The sequence below is a fragment of the Nicotiana tomentosiformis genome, chromosome 6 (assembly GCF_000390325.3).
Source record: "Nicotiana tomentosiformis chromosome 6, ASM39032v3, whole genome shotgun sequence".
NCBI lineage: Eukaryota > Viridiplantae > Streptophyta > Magnoliopsida > Solanales > Solanaceae > Nicotiana > Nicotiana tomentosiformis.
The window spans coordinates 60624614-60649071 of NC_090817.1; the positions used below are offsets into that span (position 1 = coordinate 60624614).

Below are 24458 nucleotides of genomic sequence, written 5' to 3' on the forward strand. Positions count from 1 at the left end.
TACGTCAGTCCAAAAAGACCATAACCATGGCGCAATCAACCATTCAACACCCCAATAACCATTTCGCTCGAATTCTGCTACAAAGCCCAAATAGAACCGCATCGAGTGTGCATATAACCAACAAATCACAACCCCTCGTAGCATATAAGAGTAACACATAGAACATATCAGAACACGAACAAGCTCAACTCTAACCGAATGACACGCCTTTTAGTAATAATGGTGCTGAGTCAGCAAATACGACTTAGTGTAGAATACACATCCTCATTAGGCCTACCAACGGGCCCCCAAATAAACTCCGGTCATCCCAAATGGATAAATGGCCTTCCAAAAGTCCACAATGAACTATTCATAGCACGTACTACCATCTAGCTAACTTTGGCCACATCTTTACAGTTCGCAACCCCGAAATAATCTGCTTCTGAGAACTCCGAGTCTCCAAATCCATAGAACACATGAATCACCATAGTCGATCCCAACTCCACCACTTGAATGACTAACACATCTCTCATACATAATCATCCCCACGAGAAATACTTCTATAATTCTTCCATGCCACATAGTAAAATCTGAACATCAACAGTCGATCAACCACGCGAGTACCGCAATACCAATGAAGCATCCGTAAGTCAAAACACAGTGTGCCTTCTGAAATACGCACCCTTCTCAGGAAATACCAATTAGTAATAGCATTCATCTAGTCATCTGAAACCGTCCATGTTGTCTTAGAATTCATGACCTTCTCTTCAAAACTGAACGGTGACCTTGCACATGCAAATCTCAATCCCACACAACACACCGCATCTATCATGCCATCATATGAAAAGTACGAGAATCTCATTATCAACTCTGAGTCACCAGCAGAATACATACCCGATCAGTTAGAAACCTTCCATTTGATCTCATCTATTAGAAAATCACAATACGCAACATGCTCCTCACGCCGATAGGAAATATCCATCTCCAACCGAGGTAGAAACCATCGAAAACTCTTCGAAACCCATTTGCACATAACCAAGCCATCAGAACTGAATCTTTATAACTCAACCAAGCCACGCAGGTCGCCAAATCCAAAAGTATTGCCACAAAATACCTGTAGAGACTCACCACATCATAAGTACCGAAAGAATCGATCATATCACTACAACAAAAATGGTCTTCAGCGCCAATATATTTTACATATAGCGTCAATAAAAATTACCGTTAAAACCTTTACCGGCAATTACTTATTAGACGTTGTATCCAGCGTTGCTAAAGGTTTCAGCGGCAATTCAACCAAGTGCTGGTAAACACACAAATTATTGCCGCTAAAAGCTATTTACTTTAGCGGCCATTATTTACTGGCAATTACAATGGCCACTAAATCCCCTGAGAGATGTGCTAGATCACACGCTGCTTATTGCCGGCAAAAACCACTAATTGCTAGCAAAATGTACCTCTTTTAGCGGCAATGGTAATGATAATGGCGACTAAAATTATTCCTAAACACCTTTATTTGTCTTTTATAGATGACAACGACCCATTGTTCCATAAATTCTAATGCCAAGTTGATCAAAGTATTATTAATATAATAATAATAATACGTGACCAAAAATTTTAAATGAAAATACACAAAAGTTTGTAATTACAAACTAATATCCATTCTAAAAATCACTATCTATTTCATTAAATCCACAACAAAAAAAACTTCTATATATAGTTTCAAAGTGTCAACAACTTAAGAGAGAAAATAACCTTTTGAATTCAATTTCATTTCAAGTTTAACAAGTATCTCTTCAACTCTTGACTATAATGAAAGTCTTCCACAAGTAATTCCAGCTTGAATATCCACTTGTGCACCAAAATAATAGGCCAACCAACTTAGAGCTCAATCTTCTTGCAGCTCTGAATCAACCTTTGAGGAGCTTCACAAGGCTAAAATTAAAAGATCTAAAAAGAAGAGCTCCAAAGAATGAACACAGCCACTACCAGTTCCAGTTGTCAGCACCGTGCCAAGCATGTTTGATGCTTACTGCCAGATACAACCATAACCCAGACAAAAGCAACATCCATGATTCTTGTTAAAGGTACAGATGCAGTGAATTCTGCTTTAATATAAGGTAGGCACGGATGCATCTTACTCACATAATGAAAATAAAACTTCTCTAAGTAACTCAGAAGCATTAGATTTACACAAACTATTATCCATTAACGTAATCTGATATTCATCTAGTTCAACTAAGTAAGAAGATGGAACTTTAAATTGAGAAAGCTAAACAAATGGCTTCTGTACCTGAAAAATTGTGCCTGAAGAAGAATATAGTTGTAAATTAAGCAATAATATAACTGTAGACACAAATTTGAATCCCGACGCCAATGCGTTTGTGATATAATGGAATAACTAGTTCCTCTGAGTCTGACCAATAACAGAAGATTGACATACTAATGAAATATGAAACATTGTTATTAATTTCACTGCTTTACACTTCCAAGTCACGTGTGAAGTAGGAAAATAATTTTAAGGTAAAAAAGACAAAAGTTTTGAATACTTGTAGATGCTCCAGTTCTTGAGATGGTCAGCATTCCTAACATGAAAAGCCTTTTGAATATTAGATATGGAGAGCCTTTTGAACATCAAATGACCGCATGTCTGAAAGCATAATATACTAGACCCTTCTAGTCCTCCGCAACACAGGCTTCAAGATTACGCAGCTGCACCACAACAAAACTTTTTAAGCTAAGTTACCTATCAAATGTAAAAAGAAAATATTAAAGGGTCTCTAGTTTAATTTTTAGGAGACATGTAAACAAAAGTCTAGTGCTTTCTTATATTTTTGTTTCTGGACCAAGTTACACAAGGTTAAGCTTAGAAAATTGTGTATTCCGCAGTTTGAGAGCATCCACTTTGTTAAGATGACCGTGGAAAATGTTCATAGTTTAATATACTCTATACATTTGCATAAGAATAAATTTGATTTATTAGTAGGAAAAGAAGTTTGTTTACATTATAGAGTAATCACATGTCGGAAAGAGTTTAATTAAAAGTTTGGAACTTATAGAGTGAGCTCAAATTAAGAATCCAGCCACTAGCAATGGGTTTCAATTGAACTCATTGCTTTGGACTGAACCATGCACGTGTGTATACAAACATAAATAAATTAAAGATAGTGTGCATATAGTAGATCGAAGCCACTCCAAATCTAGTAACTTTAAATATCGAATTCATCTCTGTTTAGATATAGGAGCTATATGGGATTAAGTGATACATAGTTCAATTTTCGAAATATGGACACTATTTCAGAGTTCAAATAAGGACGACGACGTCAACTTAAAATTAAAAAGGTACACAATATGTATTTTTACCTAAAAAGTGACCGCAGACTAAAAGAAACAAATCTTGAATTATTTACTCGGTAAATTACAATGGATATTAAAAAATTAAAATACATAATGTATTAATTGATCATACAAGACTAATAGTAGTAGAAATTCCCAACTGATAATGCTGAAAAGCCATCTTTCATGTCAATACTGAGAAGTTATTTTTAGAGTATATGTACAACGCTAACACGACAGTCAAAAAACGCATTTGAAACAAAAAGAAACTTACAGATACAAGCTCTTCGATACATAATCTCGTTGTAGAATTCTTCAAAGTCCATTCTTCTATATTGAAGTCCATATGAAGCAGCTATTCAATATGAGCAACTCCATTTCTGAATTGTCTGCGTAAGCCAATGGATGAGTAGAGTCAGGAAATAGAAGAATGAGAAGTGAATTGTTGAAGAGACTATTCAATATTTTCATACAACACCATAAGATAATCCTAGTCAAGTTTCTCCGTCTTTCTTGGCAATTTCTGCACATTGCTAATGAACGAGGTTCTGCTCATTGCTAATCAGCAGATTGATGAAAAACTAGAATGGAATTAATTCAAAATACAACGACTTATGCCGCTGATAAACAAAAATCACAAAGGTTTTGAATTACATGCCTTTTCTTTTGTTAGAAATGATAAAACATAACATCCAAGGGTGCGACGTAAGGGTTATGAAATCAAATTTATATACATCGATAAAAATTTAAAAAGTCACAGCATCAAAAAGCAATTCCAACAACAAGAAGATAGAATACCCAGTATTTCGAAACAGATGCAACAAATAAATTTAAATTTCAGCAATTATAAATGGTAATGGCGTTTTCTCTAATGTGCCACAAGTAATATATCATATACAGCTTTCAAATACACTACCAATTTAACTAATGATTTCATAGATGAAGAGTCATGTAACTCTGATGTGACCAGCAAGAGATGCGAAAAAAGATGAATGTATGTAGTTATATCACTCTAACTTCATCCTAAATCTGGAATACCTAATGATCAGTTTAAGGAGTTCTCATATTTACCATATAATTTGATATACCCATAATATGATAAAAAATATTATAAATTGATCTATTGATCGAGCATTGCTATAAAACCATGTAAAAGAAATAACTACTCAAAATTATACATGTGAATTCTAGCCAGAGAAACAACAAATTTAAGTTAAAAGTATTGAAACTATTCCAAACTTAAAATCAAAATATAGGAAATCAGAAATAGTAATATTATAAATGTCATGACAGGATACATCAAGTTCTATCAAGAGTTACACTAAATAAAATACACGCCCTTAAAGAAGTTACAGAATTTTTGGTCCTAAAAACCTTATAATTGAGATTTTTCACCTAATGTCCTAAATAACCTTACATTTGAAAAAAAAAAAAAAGGAGTTACATGATGAAACCAATGGAAATGCATAAGCAGTAAAGTTCATATCACATACAAGATGAAGAAATGTTCATGTTGCAAAATACTACACCAATTGCTTCGAGAAAGAGAGAGGACAGCAAATAAAGGAAACTTACGGGTCATTTTCAACGGAGAAATAGATAGGATGTTCGACGGAAAAAGGGTCTATGTGGCACAAATTTATGCCAGAATGAATTGATTAGCTTGTGGGTAGTGATGTTTGGCTATAATTTCATATTTTTAATGCATTACTTATCTTACATTTTGGGGCTTTAATGCTAAACTATACTATATTTGTGCTTAATTGAATTTATTTTATGCGTAGGTACGTTGAAGACGAAATTGGGAGCAAAGTAGAGATTTTATGTGTATTTTATACACTACAAGAATGGAGCTATGATTATTTGATTATTGAATATACAAGGAATAAAGTTTAACATTACAAAGGAAATCAAAACAAAGAAAGGAGAACAACTGAAAAAGAACCAAAAGCAAGAAACGAGAATGAGAAAATAGTTTGAAAAGTTAGGCAGCAAAAATTGAATTGAAACTAAGCAGTTGGGCGACGTGAGAATATTTTCTCGCTATAGAGCATGCGACGCGAGGATTAAAGCTCGCTATGGAGCTGGCGATGTGCAGGCTAAAGCGAGGAGGAGCTCGCATCAGAGGTTGCGGCGCACAGTGTGTAGCGAGGTGAAGTTCGCGTTTTGCCTCGCGAGGCGAGGCCCGTGGCGAGTGTGTTCCGGATTTTAAAGTCTACTTTGTCTCCTATTTTGTTTTGGACTTGGTTATTTCGTCTAGGTATATTCCCTACACATATAAATAGTCATTAAACACCATCGTTTAGGAGTTTTTGTGACCGGAGGCAAGAATTCACGTGGAGGAACACACACCACGCTTGGAGGAGGCGTCTAACTAGTTTTTCTTCTCCTCTTCCTTTAATCTCATAGTTTATTAGTTCTAGAGTTGTTGGGTGCTACATGAACATTGTAGTTTGAAGTTTAAATTATTCTTACTATTTTATCATATTGGTTTATTTATTCAATCTTGCGCTTAATTATTTAATTACTTGATCACCAATTGAATACTATCTACGAATCTAAAATTGAACTCGGGAGAGGGAATTTTAGATTACTTATAAGATTGAGTAGAGCAAGATCTTAACTCTGGGAGGGGGGGACGGATTTGCAGTCAGGATAGGAATATACCTAATCGCCTTGCTTGGTTACTATACAGGAATTATTAATGCGTTCTTGTTAATTCTAATTCCATAGGAATATAGGCGTTAGATTAGCTTGAATATGTGAGTTGTACTTCGGGAGAAGGCTACGGGCAATATTAACTTTGTCAACCAATAAACCAGATAAATTAATTAGACAATTTAAGTGGAAAAGTCAACAGGATTATTAGCTAACCCATAGCTCTAGAATATTCACCCACATTGAATTCGTCTTTAAGCTTGTCGTTATTTTCTTTAATCTCTTAATTTATTACTCTAGATTAATTTTAGTTAAATATTCATACGTTAGGATTTGCTTGAATAGATTAATTGTTTGGTTTAATTTAGTTGATAGTTAATCACAAGTCCTTGTGGGTACGATATCTGGACTTACAATCCTATATTACATGTCAACCATGTATACTTGCGTGTGCGTTTGGGAGCAACAACTTTCTAGGGCAAAAACTGTTTGTCGGCCGAAAAATTGCCCTAATCACATCTTTGGCAGAAATGATGAACAAAGTAAATTGTTTGTAAATAGAAATATAGTATTCTTTGGAGGGAACATCTTTTTAGGGGGGAAAGGATGGAAGATCTAAAATAATAGTAGTATAAGATTATTAATTTTAGTGGCCATTATTTTTAGTTGAAGGCAAAGACGTGTTTATTCCCGACAAATGTTTAATTGCCACTAACATTGAGCTTTATAAAATGAATTAGCGACAATTAGCTTATTGACACTAAATATTTTCCACTAAAAACATTTTTTCTTGTAGTGTATCTATTACCGTGTTAATCCAACCTACTACCAAGTTGTCCTATTTTCCCGAGTTCCTTCTGAATTACCCTCAAGTTGACACTTCTCCTGCCAGAACACCACGGTCCTTACCCAAAGCTCATAACAAGAGACCCTAACATAAAACCACACCGCCCTAAGACCCATAAGCCGATGTATTCCCTCTTAAGCACTGTTTCCTTCACCTTCCCGATACTGAAATGTAGAATCCATAATGATATAAAAATATCGCGAGTCTCGACACCATCCAATGTAAATCTCAGATTCTAACCATATACAAATCCGAAAAATTCTCAATTGCTACATATAAATCTTGAATCCATTAGAACCTTCTCGAGAGTCATCCACTTTGCTCAAATCTCAATTGCACTGCCCAAACGGGCCGAACGACCTGTGCCCCATTAGCACGACAACACCCAAAGAAGTAAACCCGTCTTAACGCAATCGAGCAAATTCCTACTACTTGCGCACTACATCCTTCAGGAATAACAACTCAATCATTTCATGATTCCTATATACCCATAAAGTGTAATACACCATGCATCCAGAAATTTCTTGCTTAAGTCATCCTCAAAACCAGCCTCTGCAAGTCATAACCGATCCACAAGTATACCTCAGACCGAAACCAATACAACATGTAACCATGCAATTAAATCGTCAATAGCAGACTCCCCCACTTGGCTCAAAGCCATAGATCAAAACACTCTATAATTCACAATGCCCATACTCTATTATTTCCATAATACCGCAATGAGATTCAACTAAATCCTTCATAAGCTCATGTAACACAAACCATATAATACCTCAAATCAGCTGCTAAGCTCGCATTCATCCTCGTGATGGTCAGGTCAACTTTCTCAACCAGTCCAAACTCAAATCGCAACACCTATACCCACTGGCAGAAAAGAAAGCCTCTACACAACATTACAAGGATCACACATACGTAGATTACCCCGCAGGTAATAACCCACCTGCTTAGCCTCAAACTGACATCTCTCTATACCCTTTCACAGCCACAACTACTACGCAATCACTTAATCTTCTTGAGTCTGAACTCATCAACAAGACATAAAAATCTACTTTGTTCCACAAATGAAATTAAACGAAAGAATCACTCAAAAACCTTCATAACTCAAGATTGTATGACACATTCATAGAAATCGAGCATCCAATAGTCCTTTTCACATCTCAAGCAAACTCTTCCCGTCACATTCAAACCATCTGAACACATCATGCAGTCACATCCTACTCATCATATAGCCATCCAACCACTCACTGAGTCACCAGTCCCACTCATAGGGACACCAATGGACATAGAATTCCAAAAGCACATGCTCACACAACTGAAACTACCGAGCCTAAGCTTCGGTCCAAACCGGGACTCAAGTCCTCCAGACTGGCCACCAAAACACAGAAAACACATCTTGCACCTCATCCATGGAATCCACAAGCCGTCGATGTACAACTGATACCGAGCGCTCACATGTGCATACGAGTGAGTGGAAGGAATTCAAAGAGATACGCTTTAAGTTGAATCAATGTTGCACGATAAGGAAGAAAGATGAGAAGTTTATCCTAAATGTCATATAGCCTCTCGAAGATAGGTATGGACGTCATCATACCGATCCGCAAGACTCTGCTAGACACTTGCTCATGACTCGTAGAACCTATGAACCAAGAGCTCTGATACCAACTTGTCACGACCCAAAAACCAGCCCATCGTGATGGCACCTAATCCAACCCGCTGGGTAAGCCAAATGACAAATAAAACATAATATAATGATAATGATAAGAGTCAAAAATAAAAGAACTGAATTTTATACATCTCCCCAAGGATTGGTAGTACAAGTCATGAGTCACTAATACTTAGATTTTACAAAAAACCTGAACTTAAATAATTACAACATATGTTTGGATTGTACATGAACAGAAATCAAGTCTAAAGTGTCACGACCCAAAACTAACCCCTATCGTGATGGCGCCTATCGTGGAACTAGGCAAGCCGACTCATTTCCAAAACAAGCCGATATTTTCATTTCAAAGATAATTTCAAGGTTATTTAACATAAAACCTCCATTTAAAGAGTTCAAATCAAAGAAAAACAGAAGTGCGAAAAAGAAAAGCCCGTCACTAGTCATGAGCATATACTACAATCTGTCTAATAATATCAAGGCTAACTCAGCCCGGAAAATAGCTAAATACAACTAAAGGAAGATAAGAGGGAGAAGAGCAGGGGCTACGATCGCCAAACAGCTACCCTGCTATCTCCAAGAAAATCTGCAACCAGAACACTCAATAACCGCTACCGTGTCCAGCTACACCTGGATCTGCACACGAGGTGCAGGGAGTAACGTGAGTACGCCAACTCAGTAAGTAACAACAAAAAATAAAGGCTGCGCAGTAGTGACGAGCAATAAAGCATATAACGTTCATATCAGGAAATCTCAGTAAAATACCACATGCTCTTAAAAATCAGGATTTGAATCAAACATCTCGTTTAAACCCAGTTCCAGTAAAAATCATTTTTGAAGACATTTTTCCAACAGTTTTTCAAACAAAGGCTCAATGCAAAGGTGAGAAAAAATGATGAAATCATAAACAGCCCCTCGAGCAAACCTCACAGTCACTCGTGCCACTCGGGCATACCTCCCAATCACTCTTGCCACTCGGACATGCCTCACAATCACTCTTGTCTCCCAGTCACTCAGCACTCGGCACTCGCACTCAGTAGGTACCTGCGCTCACTGGGGGTGTGTACAGACTCCGGAGGGGCTCCTTCAGCCCAAGCGCCATACTCTGCACGAACAACTCACGTGCGATAATAATAAAGTATGCTGCAGGCGGGCAGCCCCGATCCACACTGATCCTCACCAATCAGGCCCTCGACCTCACTCAGTCAGAAGTATGCTGCAGGCGGGCAACCCCGATCCACACTCATCCTCACAAATCAGGCCCTCGGCCTCACTCAGTCATAAGTATCTCAAGCCTCTCGGGCATTTCAGTAAAACAGGGCATTCGACCCAAAACATTTATATGCATCAAAATAGAGTCATAAAACTGAGTTATGCGGTAAACAAGTATAAACATGATTGAGTATAGATTTTCAATCGAAAACAATGAGAGGATGGTAAGAAACAGCCCCTAAGGGTCCAAACAGCATTGGCGCAAGGCCCAAACACGGCATTCAGCCCAATTTACAGAAATTCTTTCTAAAACATATAAGTACCATATGGTTTCAACAAAGTATGCAACTTTACAATTGCTACGGGAGGGACCAAGTCACAATTCCCCAACAGTGCACGCTCACACGCCCGTCACCTAGCATGTGTGTCACTTCAAAATAGTAGAATGATACGAAATCCGGGGTTTCATACCCTCAGGACCAGATTTACAATCGTTACTTACCTCAAACCGCGAAATTGTTATTCTGCAATGCCCTTTCCTCGTGAATTGGTCTCCAAACGCCTCGAATCTGGTCATAAATAATTCGTTTCAGTCAATAAAATTCATTGGAATTAATTCCACAAGATAATAATGATTTTCCATAAAAATCCGAAAATTAGCTCAAAAATCGCCCGTGGGGCCCACGTCTCGAAACTCGACAAAAGTTACAAAATCCGGAAACCCATTCAACCACGAGTCTAACCATACCAATTTTACAAAAATCCGACTCCAACTCGACCCTCAAATCTTCGATTTAAACCAAGAGGGTTTTTAAATTTTCCCAACTCAATTCACCAATTAAATGATAAAAACAACCATGGATTCGGGTAATTTAATCAATATTGAGTTAAGAACACTTACCCCGTTGTTTCCTCTAAAAATCACCCAAAATCGCCTCACTTCCGAGCTCCAAATTGCCAAAAAATGAAATCAGAACTTAAACTCACTGCCCAGACGTTTCTTCTTCGCGAACGCGGTCAGTGCCTCGCGTTCGCGAAGCACAAAATAGCTCCCGTCCAAATTCCTCCTTCGCGAACGTGACATCACACTCGCGTTCGCGAAGCACAAAAATGCCTCTGCCTCAATGCCTTCTATGCGAACGCGTTCGATCCATCGCGAACGCGATGCTTCTTTCCCCCTCACTACGCGAACGCAACACCCCCTACGCGAACGCGTAGACCAATTGCCTGGGGTCTTTGGATGCTTCCTCTTCTTCGCGAACGCGTAACACCTCTCGCGTCCGCGATGCACACCCAGTCCACCCTTCGCGAACGCGAGCTTCTCTTCGCGAATGCGAAGAGAAATTATTGCCAGCCTCTCAGTTCCCCTTCGCGAACTCGAGGCTCCACTCGCGAACGCGATGAAGGAAACCAGATGGTGCATCAGAAAAATTCCAGCAAATTTCCAAGTCCAAAATCCAACCTGTTAACCATCCGAAACTCACCCGAACCCCTCGGGACCTCAACCAAATATACCAACAAGTCCTAAAACATCATACGGACTTAGTCGAACCCTCAAATCACCTCAAACAACACTGAAACCATGAATTACACCCCAATTCAAGCCTAATGAACTTTGAAATTTCTAATTTTTACAAACAACTCTGAAACCTATCAAATCACGTCCGATTGACCTCAAATTTTGCACACAAGTCCTAAATGACATAACAGAGGTATTTCAATTTTCAGAATTGGATTCCGACCCTAATATCAAAAAGTCAACCCCCCGGTCAAACTTCTCAAAAAAATAAAACTTTCGGCATTTCAAGCCTAATTCCTCTACGGACTTCCAAATAATATTCCGGACACGCTTCTAAGCCCAAAATCACCATACGAAGCTATTGAAATCATCAAAATTCAAATCCGAGGTCGTTTAAACATAGGTGCATATCCGGTCCACTTTTCTAATTTAAAATTTTCAATTATGAGACTAAGTGTCTCATTTCACTCCGAGTTCCTTCCGGACCCGAACCAACTAACCCGATATAACATAATATAGCTGAATAACACAAAAAGAAGTAGGAATGTGGAAAACGGGGTTATAACTCTCGAAACGACCGGCCGGGTCGTTACATAAAGCTACTAAGGACAAGTGATAGCCATAACTGGAACGCGGGTACATCTTCAATGCCAGCTCCCGCCACACATAGCAGCAACAACTTCAACATCTGCACGCAAGATGCAGAAGTGTAGTATGAGTACAACCGTCCCCATTTACTCAATAAGTATCCTAACTAACCTCGGCGAGGTAAAAGAATCAAGAACTATAGATGATACTCACTAATACCTGTGTAGTTCGTACTTTCAACAAGTATAGAACAGATATATGATCAAAACAAGAAATCTCAGGTAAAAACACTTTGATGCTCACAATTCTTTATTTTAAAGTGTTCTGCTCAGTCGACAATCCAGCATATAAGGAAGATATGCAAGTAAAATCAGGTAAACAGTCGAGAAAATTTCAAGTAAAGATGAAATGCAATAACCGAATATCAGTCCGTTGCGGCGCGCAACCCAATCCAATAACCATAAGCTAATAAGGCCTGTTGCGGTGTGCAACCCAATCCAATAACAATACCTAGCTCTACCAGAGCTCACATCAACCAGAATATCGTCAGGTTCTCACAATTCACGTGTACACCATCAAGAGAGAAACATGAGAGGGTGACCCTAGGGGGATGGATCCTTATCGACACTCAAGCACGGCAATTCAACGCGTACTACCGGCCCGGCGTGGTCACGGGATCAATATCATAATCCGCCTGGTGTGGTCACATGCATATCAACATAATCCGCCCGGCGTGGTCACAGACATATCAACACAATCTGCCCGACGTGGTCACAAGCATAACAACACAATCTGCCTGACGTAGTCATAGGCATAACACAATCCGCCCCTCGTGGTCACATGCATAACAAAATACTCCACTCTGCGTGGTCACAAGCATAACAACATAATCCGTCCGGCGTGGTCACAGGCATAACAACACAATCCACTCGTAAATTAACCAAACTTTGTAGACATGTCCAAAATCATCATACAAATTTATCCAAAACTCATCGGAAATTAACCAAACTTTGTGGACATGTTCTAAATCATCACACGAATTTATTGGAATAATTAAAACCCGATTCCGAGTCCGTTTACCCAAAAGTCAAACCATGGTCAACTCTTCCAACTTATTGCTTCTAAAACGAGAATCATTCTTCCAAATTAACCCCGAACCGCTCGAAAATCGAAACCAACCATACACGCAAGTTATAATGCATAATATGAAGCTACTCAAAGTCTCAAACCACCGAATGAAACGCTCAAGCTCAAAACGACTGGTCGGGTCGTTACAGGACATAAGTAAGAACAATGTAAAAAGCGAATAAAGTTATTTTATTGAGTTTGAGAATGGAATATAACATAAGTTTCCCCAAGAATTTGGTGTGTTACAATGGCTGTTAAGCCCACTATTTATAGCTAGACCTAGGAAAACAAGATCATAGGATCAAGCCCCTCTTATATGACAATAAAAGGGTCATTGATGAATATGTACCAACAAACAATGAATGCAAATATTCTCTGTAACGGCTACTCATTTCATTGAATGTTATCCGATGGCAAACATTCGATATGCTCACATTGTTCATGCTCCCTTAGGGATTTATCCGATGCCATTTTAGATGTTGTTCCCGGTACTAGTTATTATTCGATTTCTTTTCTACCTTCTTCGGTTCCACGTCTCACGCTACCATTCGATCATTTAATATAAACCAATTTTACCCTATACAATAGGATACACATATGATACACAAGTGATACTCGAAATATGTATAGTGCAATACACATATCATTATCTTCTTCTATGTTCATTTTGTACTCCGAGTCTTCAATTCAAACCTCTTCAAATTATCCCAAATTAAGATTCAAACTCTTTAAGATGCTTTCAACATAATTCAGTAGCACCCAATCAAAATAAATCACAATTAAGCAATTTCAAAATTTTTAACCCTAGCTCCAAACTTCTTTAATGGCTTTTATTGAAAAATCAATAATTTCCTCAAAATCCCATTCAAATGTTGCAGTCATGGCACCTGAAACATATCTAATTAAGATGAAGGAAACAATAGCTCACAGCTTCGACACTATTTTTACTATCATCTTATTGCTCTAAAACAAAACAGTTGTTGAATATTATATGAATGACAGACATTTTGTCCGCCACTTTGCTCCTAATTTGATACTGTTGATAGGAAGCACAAGACAAACTCAATGAAAGTTTATAATGGAGAAAATGATTTTGATGGTATCACAAAATGGAAGAAGCGTGAAATCAATATGGAAATTAATCGTGACAAATGGGTTGAGGTATTTGTTTATGGTGGATCGAAGGTGGAGGGAAGAGACGGAGGAAGCAACGAGAAGAAAAAAGCGCCCATAGCCTGTTGGTAATTAAAAAAGGGTTTAGGGCTTATATTGGTAGTATTTGATTTATATTAGCAGTATTTTATGAATTGACTAATTTTAGTTTTCTCTCCACTCCATAATAAGTAATTTTTTTAGTATCTTTATTTTGGTCTAAAATAAGTGTACTTTTACATTATCAAGAAGGAATTAATTTTAATTTTTCAAAATTTGCCCTTATTTACATGTCCAAATGTGTTAAGTTAATAATATGCAAATTTTAATTAAGGGTAATTTAATCAAAAAATATTTTTTTTTAGGAGTTAGTATTTTCTTAAGTAGTATATCAAAGGCCAAAAAATCACTTATTATGGACCCTAAGGAGTAGCATTTTAACTCTAAAAGACCTAAATGAGTAGTTTACTCTTTTTTACTTTTGCAAATTGTCGGGAGCAAGATGATGGACTGAGTAGGCTGGTCCAATGCATCGGGATTCTTTGGTTTTGGTCCTTGTTTGACGATGGTTAGCCCAATTCATTCAAGGGAAAATTACACAAAATACCGATTAAATTTAAAATAATTACCCTAAGTATAAAGTTTGCCTTGGCTTAGCTTGACTTAGTTTGGCTTGACTTAACTTAATAAGCATGATAATGGTAAGGGTATTTGTATAGTTATGCCCGCATTAAATCATGAAGTTGGGATAGATGGGTGCTTATCGGGCAGATCGGACAGATATTTATGTTAACGGTTTGACTTATCGGTTATCGGTTTATAAATGTAGTAATCCGCTAGCCATCCAATAAGATATCGGGCGGATTGATATCGAATTAGTGATTATCGGACAATTATTAGGCAGTTTATCGGCTAAATCAAATAGACAATAAGAAAGAAGTTGAGAATTAGAGATAAGGAAAAATTTGGAGTAAAGCATTACATCTGCTCGATGCTCGTCTCTCTCTAGTCGAGCATTTATATAATCTAGTTGGTTTTAGCAATGTTGCTAACAACAAATTCATGTATAGAGAGAGATATAGGCTTCTCAACCTCAATAGACATTTTTTGTAAAATAAAGCTCTCTTTTCCCCTCTTAGATGGCAAGGATGATCAACATCTTTTGTTGATCATATAGTTCAAGATTCTGGCTTTAGCATATGCACTCTACATCTGTTACTTACCAGATCATAATAGCAAATAAAATGATGACGTACAATGGTAGCACAATATACAAATCTTGTTCTATGAAGGCTTAGGCTAATCACCACTACTCTGTTGCCACAAATTGATGATATCAGTAGCCTGATTAAGAAGAATAATCATCTGCTTCTGTGATATCCAACGTTTACTCTCCAACATGACTTTAAATATTACTTATATACATAGGGTTAAAAAGTGTAAATTTAAAAATTCTTTACGGGTTAACGGTTTATCCGATAAGGAAATTGAGTAATCCGCCCCCAAACCGTTAAGCCGTTAATTATAAAATTTCAATCCGTTCACCAACCATTACTCCGATAACCCGATACTAATAAGCCAATAAATCATTTTTGCGGTTTGGTTAACGGTTACGGTTCGGTTTTAAACGGCCCTAACTAAGTAGGTTGGTCCAATGCATCGGGATTCTTTGGTTTTGGTCCTTGTTTGACGATGGTTAGCCCAATTCAATCAAGGAAAAATTACACAAAAAACCGATTAAATTAAAAATAACTACCTTACGTATAAAGTTTGCCTTAACTTAGTTTGGCTTGACTTAGCTTAATAAGCATGATAATGGTATGGGTATTTGTATAGTTATGCCTGCATTAAACCATGAAGTTGGGATAGATTTGAAAAGGCCGGAATTATTCTTTGTCTAGAGTCTAGACTCTCGCCCAAATTTTGGGTTGACACCGTCAAGAAATCTCTCTCACACACACACATCTATCTATCTATCTATCTATATCATTATAAAAGCACGAATATTCCACGCTAAATATTAAATGCGGAATTTATCCTTGAAATATTGAACGACTTAAAATTAAATTATTTCTTTAAAAGAGATTATTCCATATTGGATGGAATGGTAATATTTAAGAATTAAGGTGGATACTTAAAAGGATTCAAATTCTTCTTTTAAAGATAACTTCAAATAGGATTCATATATATTATTCTATGATTAGATGTCTTATTCAATGTCATATTCAAATAAAATTTATAATTTGATCACATAAAGATGCAAGCCAGTGCTTTTTTTATTGGTAAACGCGAGTTATCCTTCTTCAAATTGGAACTCCTTCACGTAAAGCCATTAAATAAAAACCTAGAATATTGATTATTTATCAATTTAAATTTTGAGACAGTGTTTGATCACCATACTAAAGAGTATGACAGATGGTCTATTATTCTTTTTGAATGCTCAGAAAGTTGATACCGATATGTGGATAAAGAATTAGCTAGCGTTTGTTCATAGATTTCCAAATTTATTCTAAAAAAATTGATTTTGGTGAAGTTTTGTTTGAAGATGAAAATGTGTTTGGACATTTGTTTTGGGTGAAGTTTGGTTTGGAAAACATGAAACATGACTTATACCCACAAGTTCTAAAAACTATCACAAATACCCAACAATACCATTATCAATAGCATTCATTATATTATCGCAAACCATAGTCCTGAACATAAATAAATTTGATACAAAATTATCATTTTTATAATGAATTACATGATACACTATCAGGTGACCGAGAAGACGAAGCAACATCGTTAAAAATAATAAATGGTGGGCTCTTTTATAAAATACAAAAGTTTGGGGTAATTTTTAAAAAATATAATAGTGATATTTTGGCCCAAAACCAACTATTGAGTTGGTTTTGGGATTTGGGATTTGACCAAAATGTAGGCAAAATCTATGGCCAAACATGTGTTTGCCAAATAAAACCCAAGTTTATTTTGGCAAAATCTATGGCCAAACGGTCTTTAGACTTTTGGTTCAATGTTCAAGTATGGGAAAAGGGTGTCAGTTAAACTTTAGGAAAAAAGTAAAATTGACACCGCGCAAACAGTGGCTGAGGCAGGATCTCCGCGAAGGGGGTTCAAAAAAAAAAAATTGTAGCTAATGGGATTTAAACCTATAACCTTTCAAGGATTTTGAACCCACTTGCCCACTAAGCTACACTTTTGAGTTGTGTCAAGGGGGTTCAAAACTTAATATATAGAGGTAAAAAACAGATTTTGCCTTATATATATAGTATAATTTCTCGACGAAAGGGGTTCGGGTGAACCCCCTTCCGCCCCTTAAATCCGCCCCTGTGAGCAAAGACAGGTAGTTGTTTAATAACAATTTTAATAAAGTCTTTCAGTTCAGATCCCTTCCCTATTGAATGTTGAGTTGATTTTATTTTTAATTATCTCATTTTTTGGTTCGGGTGTATGTAAATATAAACTTATGTAATTATTGATTGGAAAAGTGGAGTAATTGTGAAGATTATTGGATGTATGTGAACATAAATTTTTGGTGTATGTTTTACGTGCAGAATTCTGGAAGAGACAATTATTGGTTATTTGTTCTAAATATTTTTAGTGTATGTAGATATAAATTAATGTCACCACTGATTATATTGGGTGTACGTGAATATAAACATGTATTGCTACTGATTATATATATGTTTATTTTGTGTACATTTTATGTGTAGTACTATAAAAGAGACTATTATTTGGTCAAAAGACAACACAGATTAATATGATACAAATGTTGCCTTTTAATTTATTTGTAAAACTATAAGTTTTACGTTTAATTTCTTTTGATCATTGTAACGACCCGACCAGTCGTTTTGAGTTCTAGCGCGCCGTTCGGCGGTTTGAGGTCTTGAGTAGCTTCACTTCAGGTATTATGACTTGTACGTATGGTCGGAATTGAATTTCGGGAAGTTTAGAGTTGATTTGGAAAGAAAATTCTAAATTCGGAATCTTTAAGTTGGAAGAGTTGATCAAGGATTGACTTTTAAGTAAACGACCTCGAAATCGGTATTTTAAGGTTCCAATAGGTTCGTATGATGATTTCGGACTTGGGCGTATGTTCGGGTCAAGTATCGGGTGGACCAGGAGCATTTCAGTGCTTATTATGGAAGATTCGCATTTTTAAAGTTCAAGGATTTCTTAAGTTTGATTTGAAGTGAATTTTGATGTTGTCGATGTCCGTTTGGGGTTCCAAGTCTTGAAATAGATTTGTATCGTGATTTGTGACTTGCACGTAAAGTTTGGCGTCATTCCGAAATGTTTAAGTGCAATTCGGACTCGTTTGGCAAAGTTTAAAAGTTTGAAAGTTTAAAGAAGGGTTTCGATAGTCGATTCCTAGTTTTGATGTTGTTTGGCATAATTTGAGGCTTCGACTAAATTCGTATCATGTTTTTGGATGCGTTGGTATGGTTGGTTAGGGTCCCGGGGGGCCCGGGCGCGAATCAGATTGGAATCGGATCGAATTTTGGACTTAAAAAATTTCTGAAGCTTAAGGCTTCTGGGGTAATCGCACCTACGAGACTTTGGCCGCAGGTGCGGCGTTGTAGTTGCAGAAGCGACAGTTGGACTGGAGCTGGAATGACCGCAGATGCGAGGATATTTCCTCATCTGCGAGCCCGCATATTCGAAGAATGCTCCGCAGAAGCGGAATACTAGCTCGCAGAAGCGGAAGGTCTCCGCATGTGGGAGTGCAAAGGAGCGAGTGCTGGACTGCAGAAGCGGTCTCGCAGGAGCGAAATTTAGTCCGCAGAAGCGGATTTGCCTGGGCATAGAGAGAACTGCATCTGCGATGGATTTTTTCGCAGGAGCGGAGCCGCAGGTGCGGTTAATGGTCCGCTGGTGCGAAAGTTGCTGGGCAGTGGTGCTTTTAAATTGAGGCTTCACTCTCATTTTTCTCTTGAGAGGCCGAATTTGGGGAGCTATTTTGAGGAGGTTTTCATCATGCAATACAAGGTAAGTAATTTTCCATTTGTTGTAAGCTAAATATATAGTTTATATGTGGATTTAAGGATGAAAATTTATGGAATTTGTGGGATTTTGGTAGGAAACCTAGAATTGATAATTTTGGATTTTGACCACGATTTTGGAAATGAAATTAGGAATAAATTATATATTTGAATTCGTAATATTAAGGGTAATGTTTATCTTCGAAAAGTTTCGGAATCCGGGCAAGTGAGCGCGAGGGTTGACTTTATTGACTTTTCGAGCAGAGTTGGAAATTGTTATTAATTAATTAATTATGACGTAGGTGCGCATTTGGTTTGAGGAGTTAGAAAGGCGTTGGAGCCAGTTATGGAACTTCGGAGCGAAGTAAGCCTCCTGTCTAATCTTGTGAGGGGGAATGTACCTCGTATGTGTTATATTCTTATATGTTACATGTTGTGGAAGCTACGCACGTATGAGGTGACGAGTGTCCGTACGCATGCTAGAATTCCTGATTATGTCCGGGTAGTCTAGGATTATGTCCGGGTAGTCGATGCCGACCCTTCGTCACTACTTCTTCGGGGTTAGGCTAGATACTTACTGGGTACGTGTTGATTTACGTACTCAAACTACACTTCTGCATTTATTGTGAAGGTATATATATATTTCTGGTGATCTTTTGGGCGTAAAGGCACGACTATTGTGGGGACTGTTTGGTGAGCTGCATTCCAGGTTACGATCCGCATCATGCAGAGTCTCCATCACAGTTACTTACATTCTCCTGTCTAACTTGTATTCCAGACAGATGTTGTGTTTTATTATATTTCTTAATAGATGCTTATGCACTTGTGACACCGGGTTTTGGGGGTTCCTAGTGGATGTTTTTTTAAGCAAATATGCCACTCGGCTTGATGCCTTGTGGTGAATATATTAATAATAATCCAAAATAGGAATCCAGTTTATACAATGTATGTAAAATTCAAATGAAAGTAGGAAAAATCCATGTAATCTAGCTATTACAACAGTTTGACTTGAATATGTTCCAATCGAAGGTGTTGTTTGTATCCTCTAGCCAAGTGCAAAACCTCAGTGTAGCACCTCAAACGCTCTCACCAGGCGCCATGTTTTGCGTACCAAAAGGATTAGCCAACTTGAATTGCTAACGTACACCTCCAATTGATGTTGTTGTCCAAACTTATGATGGGGCGTGCAAACACTGTGAGACTTTTGTCTTTCCAATTGTTGTGACTAGTCGACTAGTAGATTACCCACAACCCTTAGATGATGACCCGGTCGGTCGTCTTGAGAGTTATAGCCCCGATCTCCTATTAACTATTTTCCCCGTATCCTTTTCTGCTATTGTGACTTGCCGGGAGGTTTCATTATGGTTTTTGGAGTGTTTTGGGACACTTAGTCCCTAAATGGAGATTTAAGTCTTAGGATTTAAACCGTAGTCGGAACTGTGTGAAGACGACTACAGAATGGAGTTCCGTCGGTTCCGTTAGCTCCGTTAGGTGATTTTTAACTTAGGAGCGTATCCGAATAGTGTTTTGGAGGTCAGTAACTTATTTAGGAAGTCGAAGTTTTAGAGATTTGGATCGGTAGTGAAATTTTGATACCGGGGTCGGATTCCGATTCCGGAAGTTGGAATAGGTCTGTAGGGTTGAATATGAAATGTGTGCAAAATTTGGGGTCAATCGGACGTGATTTGGTTAGTTTCGACATCGGTTGTCGGATTTGGAAGTTTCAAGTTTTTTAAGTTTGAATTAGAGGGCGATTCGTGATTTTAGCGTTGTTTGATGTTGTTTGAGGGCTCGACTAAGTTTGTATGGTGTTTTAGGATTTGGTTGGTATGTTTGGTTGAGGTCCCGGGGGCCGCGGGTTGATTTCGGATGATTAACGAATCATTTTGGACTTGTGGAAGATAGCAGATTTTCTGGTGTTTTGTATGAGAGCTAGTGAATCGCGTTCGCGTTGAGTTTTCTGCGTTCGCATAGGGTTAAATTCTGGTGCAGCGAAGTTGTGCTTCGCGATCGTGAGGCTATTTCCGCGATCGCAACTTAAGGAATCATTGGGCAGTATTAAACATTTCAAAAACGAGGGTTTTGCCATTTTTATCAAAACTTGAGTTTGGGAGCTCGAATTTGGACGAGATTTTGGGGGATTTTCAGAGACATAGATTGGGTAATGATTCTATACTCTGTTTTGTTTATATCCCACTAATCTATCATTAATTTCATCTTTAATTTCGGATTTTGGGGTTGAAATATGGGAACAATTGGGAGAAGTTCTTTAACTAAGATTTCTAGTTTTAAAAGGGGATTCGTGGTCGTATTTGAGTAATTTTTATATGGTTGGACTCGTGAGTGAATGGGTGTTCATATTTTTTTTTACTTTTACCTGATTCCGAGACGTGGGCCCGGGGAGGCCTTTTGGGGCGATTTCCTAATTTCTCACTTTAACTTAGATTTCATTGACTAGATTAGTTTCCAATAGCTATATTTATGGTATGTAATTGATTTTGGCTAGATTTGGGCCATTTGGAGCCGGATATTCGTGGGAAGAGCATTGCTACCGACTGATTTAGCTTGGTTCGAGGTAAGTGGCTTGCCTAACCTTGTGTGGGGGAAATTCCCTTAAGATTTGGTACTGATTTTACTATGTGAGCGCCTAACACCTGAGTTTGGCTCTGCAACTGAGCTATCGCTATTTGCTGGGCTTGTAACATCTCGAAGATCATCCGTAAGCTGACTCCGATCTCCTCCACGTTATGGGTGTCTCGAGTTACGGATCAAGTGCCGCCTCGAATGCTTTTTTCGGGTTCGGAACGTTGGTTCGCCTCAAGAGTCACTTGTGAATTGACATCTAGCGGTACTTCGACTCGAGCTTCGGTAACATCGTTAATTCGCCTTCCGGCCTTGGGTGTCAAGTTGTTGGTTTCATCTTGAAGGCCGACTTCGTGGTCGATAGGTAAAGCCATCAATCGAGGGTTTGCCATTGTTGATTTGAAGTTGTAAACCGTTGTGTATTGCAGATTTGTATCAAACAACCACTGTTACCCTTAGCCCCACGGTGGGCGCCAAACTGTTTACTCGGAAAATCAGATATAGTTGAATTTATTAGTAGTTCTAAGGATATGTGATATAGCTTGACATAAATCGTACTAGAAGTGGAAATGTTTAGATTCCTGGCTATAAAAATGGGATATGAATTATTGAATAAGGAGAGTGAGTATGCTGAGTGAAACAGGCTCAAGAGATTTATTCTTCAATAAATAGAAGTAGTCTTTTCTTACAATGTGTGAACCTGCCCTGTGCTTACATGGATTCCCCCTTTTATAGTAGAAGGATCTTACTTTATTTACAATAAAAAATATACAGTGGAGAACCCATGATGAATTGTCTCTTCCCCGATTCCCGCCAAGATTCTCACCCCTAGTGCGGTTGCAATGGCTCTTGTCTGCGAACTCGATACTGGTTCGAACTCGTTATTGGGTCGAGCCCTCGGCCTTGGTTCGAGTTCGACATTCGGGGTGAGTGCCAATCGGTCTGTGCGTCTCCGACTACCTTCACGTTGCCTTGCGGTTCGATTTGGTCATGGGCTTGATAATGATACCGAGTCGACTCCTCGATCGGTCTTGGAGCTCGAAGCTTGTTTGTACTGTCTTCGGAACTCATCTCGAAGTCTCACTTCGGTCGCTTACCATTCGAACCCGATCAAACGTACGAGGGCCGAAATCTATTTCGACCGTATACACACCACAAACACATTCTTGAAGACGCCATCTTAGAGCTTTGACATTTCTGAGATAAATTATTTTTCGGTTCCAGTGGAACAGACTATATGAATCCCCTATATCCAATTCTCATGAAATCAGGTCAATATCGTTCCAAAAGTAAACATAACACGTGAAATCAAGTCTTTTTTGTTCAGGAGAACTTACTTGCGGCAGATCATCTTATCCTGGTTGTACTTCCGGGCCAAAGCCATAAGAGACGGCTCAATAATCCCAACTCGAAGCCTCAGCACAAGATGCAAAGTGGACTCTGTTTTTCATTAGGAAAAATAATTAACCAAAATAAAATAACAGTTAAAAAAAAACTTTAGTTTCCAATTGCATTCAACACTGACCTTTTTGGATATTATAATCTGCAAGCGTACGGCCATCTTCAAGCTGCTTACCAGCAAATATCAGACGTTGCTGGTCCGGTGGAATCCCTATAAAGTACCCATCAATCAGATACCTTTACTATTTCACAATTACTATGAAAGTTAAGAAAAAAGTGAGAAAATTACAAGTGAATACCCTCCTTATCCTGAATCTTAGCCTTGACATTGTCAATGGTGTCACTCGATTCGACCTCTAGGGTTATGGTCTTCCCTGTTAAGGTTTTCACGAAGATCTGCATCTTTGGTTCGCTTTGCTATTTGCACTTCGTCCCCTCTCCTGTTACCAGAGAGCTTATACCGATGCCGTTTAGGGTTTTCAGAAGCATTAATTTCATTTACCTCCACTCCAGATTGCATAATTACAAATACCTCCTAGAGCTTTTTGAACGTATCTATTTAGTAGGGGTGTACATGGACCTGGTTCAGTTTTTATCACAACCAAATCAAACCAACTATATCGGTTTGGATTGATTCGGTTTCGCCGGATTTTTTGGGTTTTTCGGATTTTTTTGTTACATAAATATTATTTCAATATTATTTTATTAAATTTTTTATAAGTAAATATATTTTTAGTAAAAATTAAAAAAATTGAGAAACGTATGATCTATTAACATATTTTTATGGGAGAATTTTTTTAGTAACATAAGATAGTTATTTTTTAGTCGTCTGATAATATATAATTTTTTGTTGATGTACACTTTCAAGGTTAACTGAATTTAATAATTGAACATAAAATTATGATACCTATATAATAATATGTTGTATTTAATTTTAAATTATCAAAATACCACTTCAAATTCGAAAAAGATATAAGAATGTAATAGATCTTGACATATGTAAATAGAAGAACAAAGAAATTGACACATTTCACTAACACTTGATAAGAAAGTGATCATACAACCCATTATTTAAAGCTAATAAAGATAGAGCACTTCATATTTTACTAAATATTACATCCCATAAGAGATTCTTAAATATTTCTAGACATTTTTAAAAAAAAATTCTATAAAAATTATATATTTATATGTCGGTTTGGTTCGGATTTTTTTACTCAATACCAAACCAAACCTAGTCAGTTTTTTTAATCGGTTTGATTTGACTTTTCGGTTTGGCGTGGTTTTTCAGTTCGATTTGTACACCCCTACTATTTAGGATGGCAGTGGAGCGGGGAAGAGGGTTTGAGACTTAACTCACAAAAATTTCAACCCGCATCTCATAGCATTTCTTCTACTTTCAACCCGTCTAGCTCT

General features: G+C 37.7%; 1 protein-coding gene across 3 annotated transcripts; it reads right to left on the reverse strand.

Moving 5' to 3' along the window:
* Positions 1 to 2280: 2280 nt before the first annotated feature.
* On the reverse strand, positions 2281 to 23536 carry LOC104096950 (ubiquitin-ribosomal protein eL40 fusion protein-like). Of its 3 annotated transcripts, XM_070177386.1 has the most exons (6): positions 23345 to 23512; positions 23170 to 23256; positions 22982 to 23084; positions 10195 to 10261; positions 3590 to 3704; positions 2281 to 2691 (listed from the first exon to the last, which is right to left on the reverse strand). In XM_070177386.1, the coding sequence occupies exons 1-5, from the start codon at positions 23445 to 23447 to the stop codon at positions 3675 to 3677; spliced, it is 390 nt and encodes a 129-aa protein (XP_070033487.1). In that variant the 5' UTR covers positions 23448 to 23512; the 3' UTR covers positions 2281 to 2691; positions 3590 to 3674. The 3 variants fall into 3 exon arrangements, with proteins under 3 accessions (XP_070033487.1, XP_009601703.1, XP_070033488.1); XM_009603408.4 differs by lacking the exon at positions 10195 to 10261 and having other exon boundaries at positions 23345 to 23536; XM_070177387.1 differs by lacking the exons at positions 2281 to 2691; positions 3590 to 3704 and adding an exon at positions 9090 to 9116 and having other exon boundaries at positions 23345 to 23511.
* Positions 23537 to 24458: the final 922 nt, after the last annotated feature.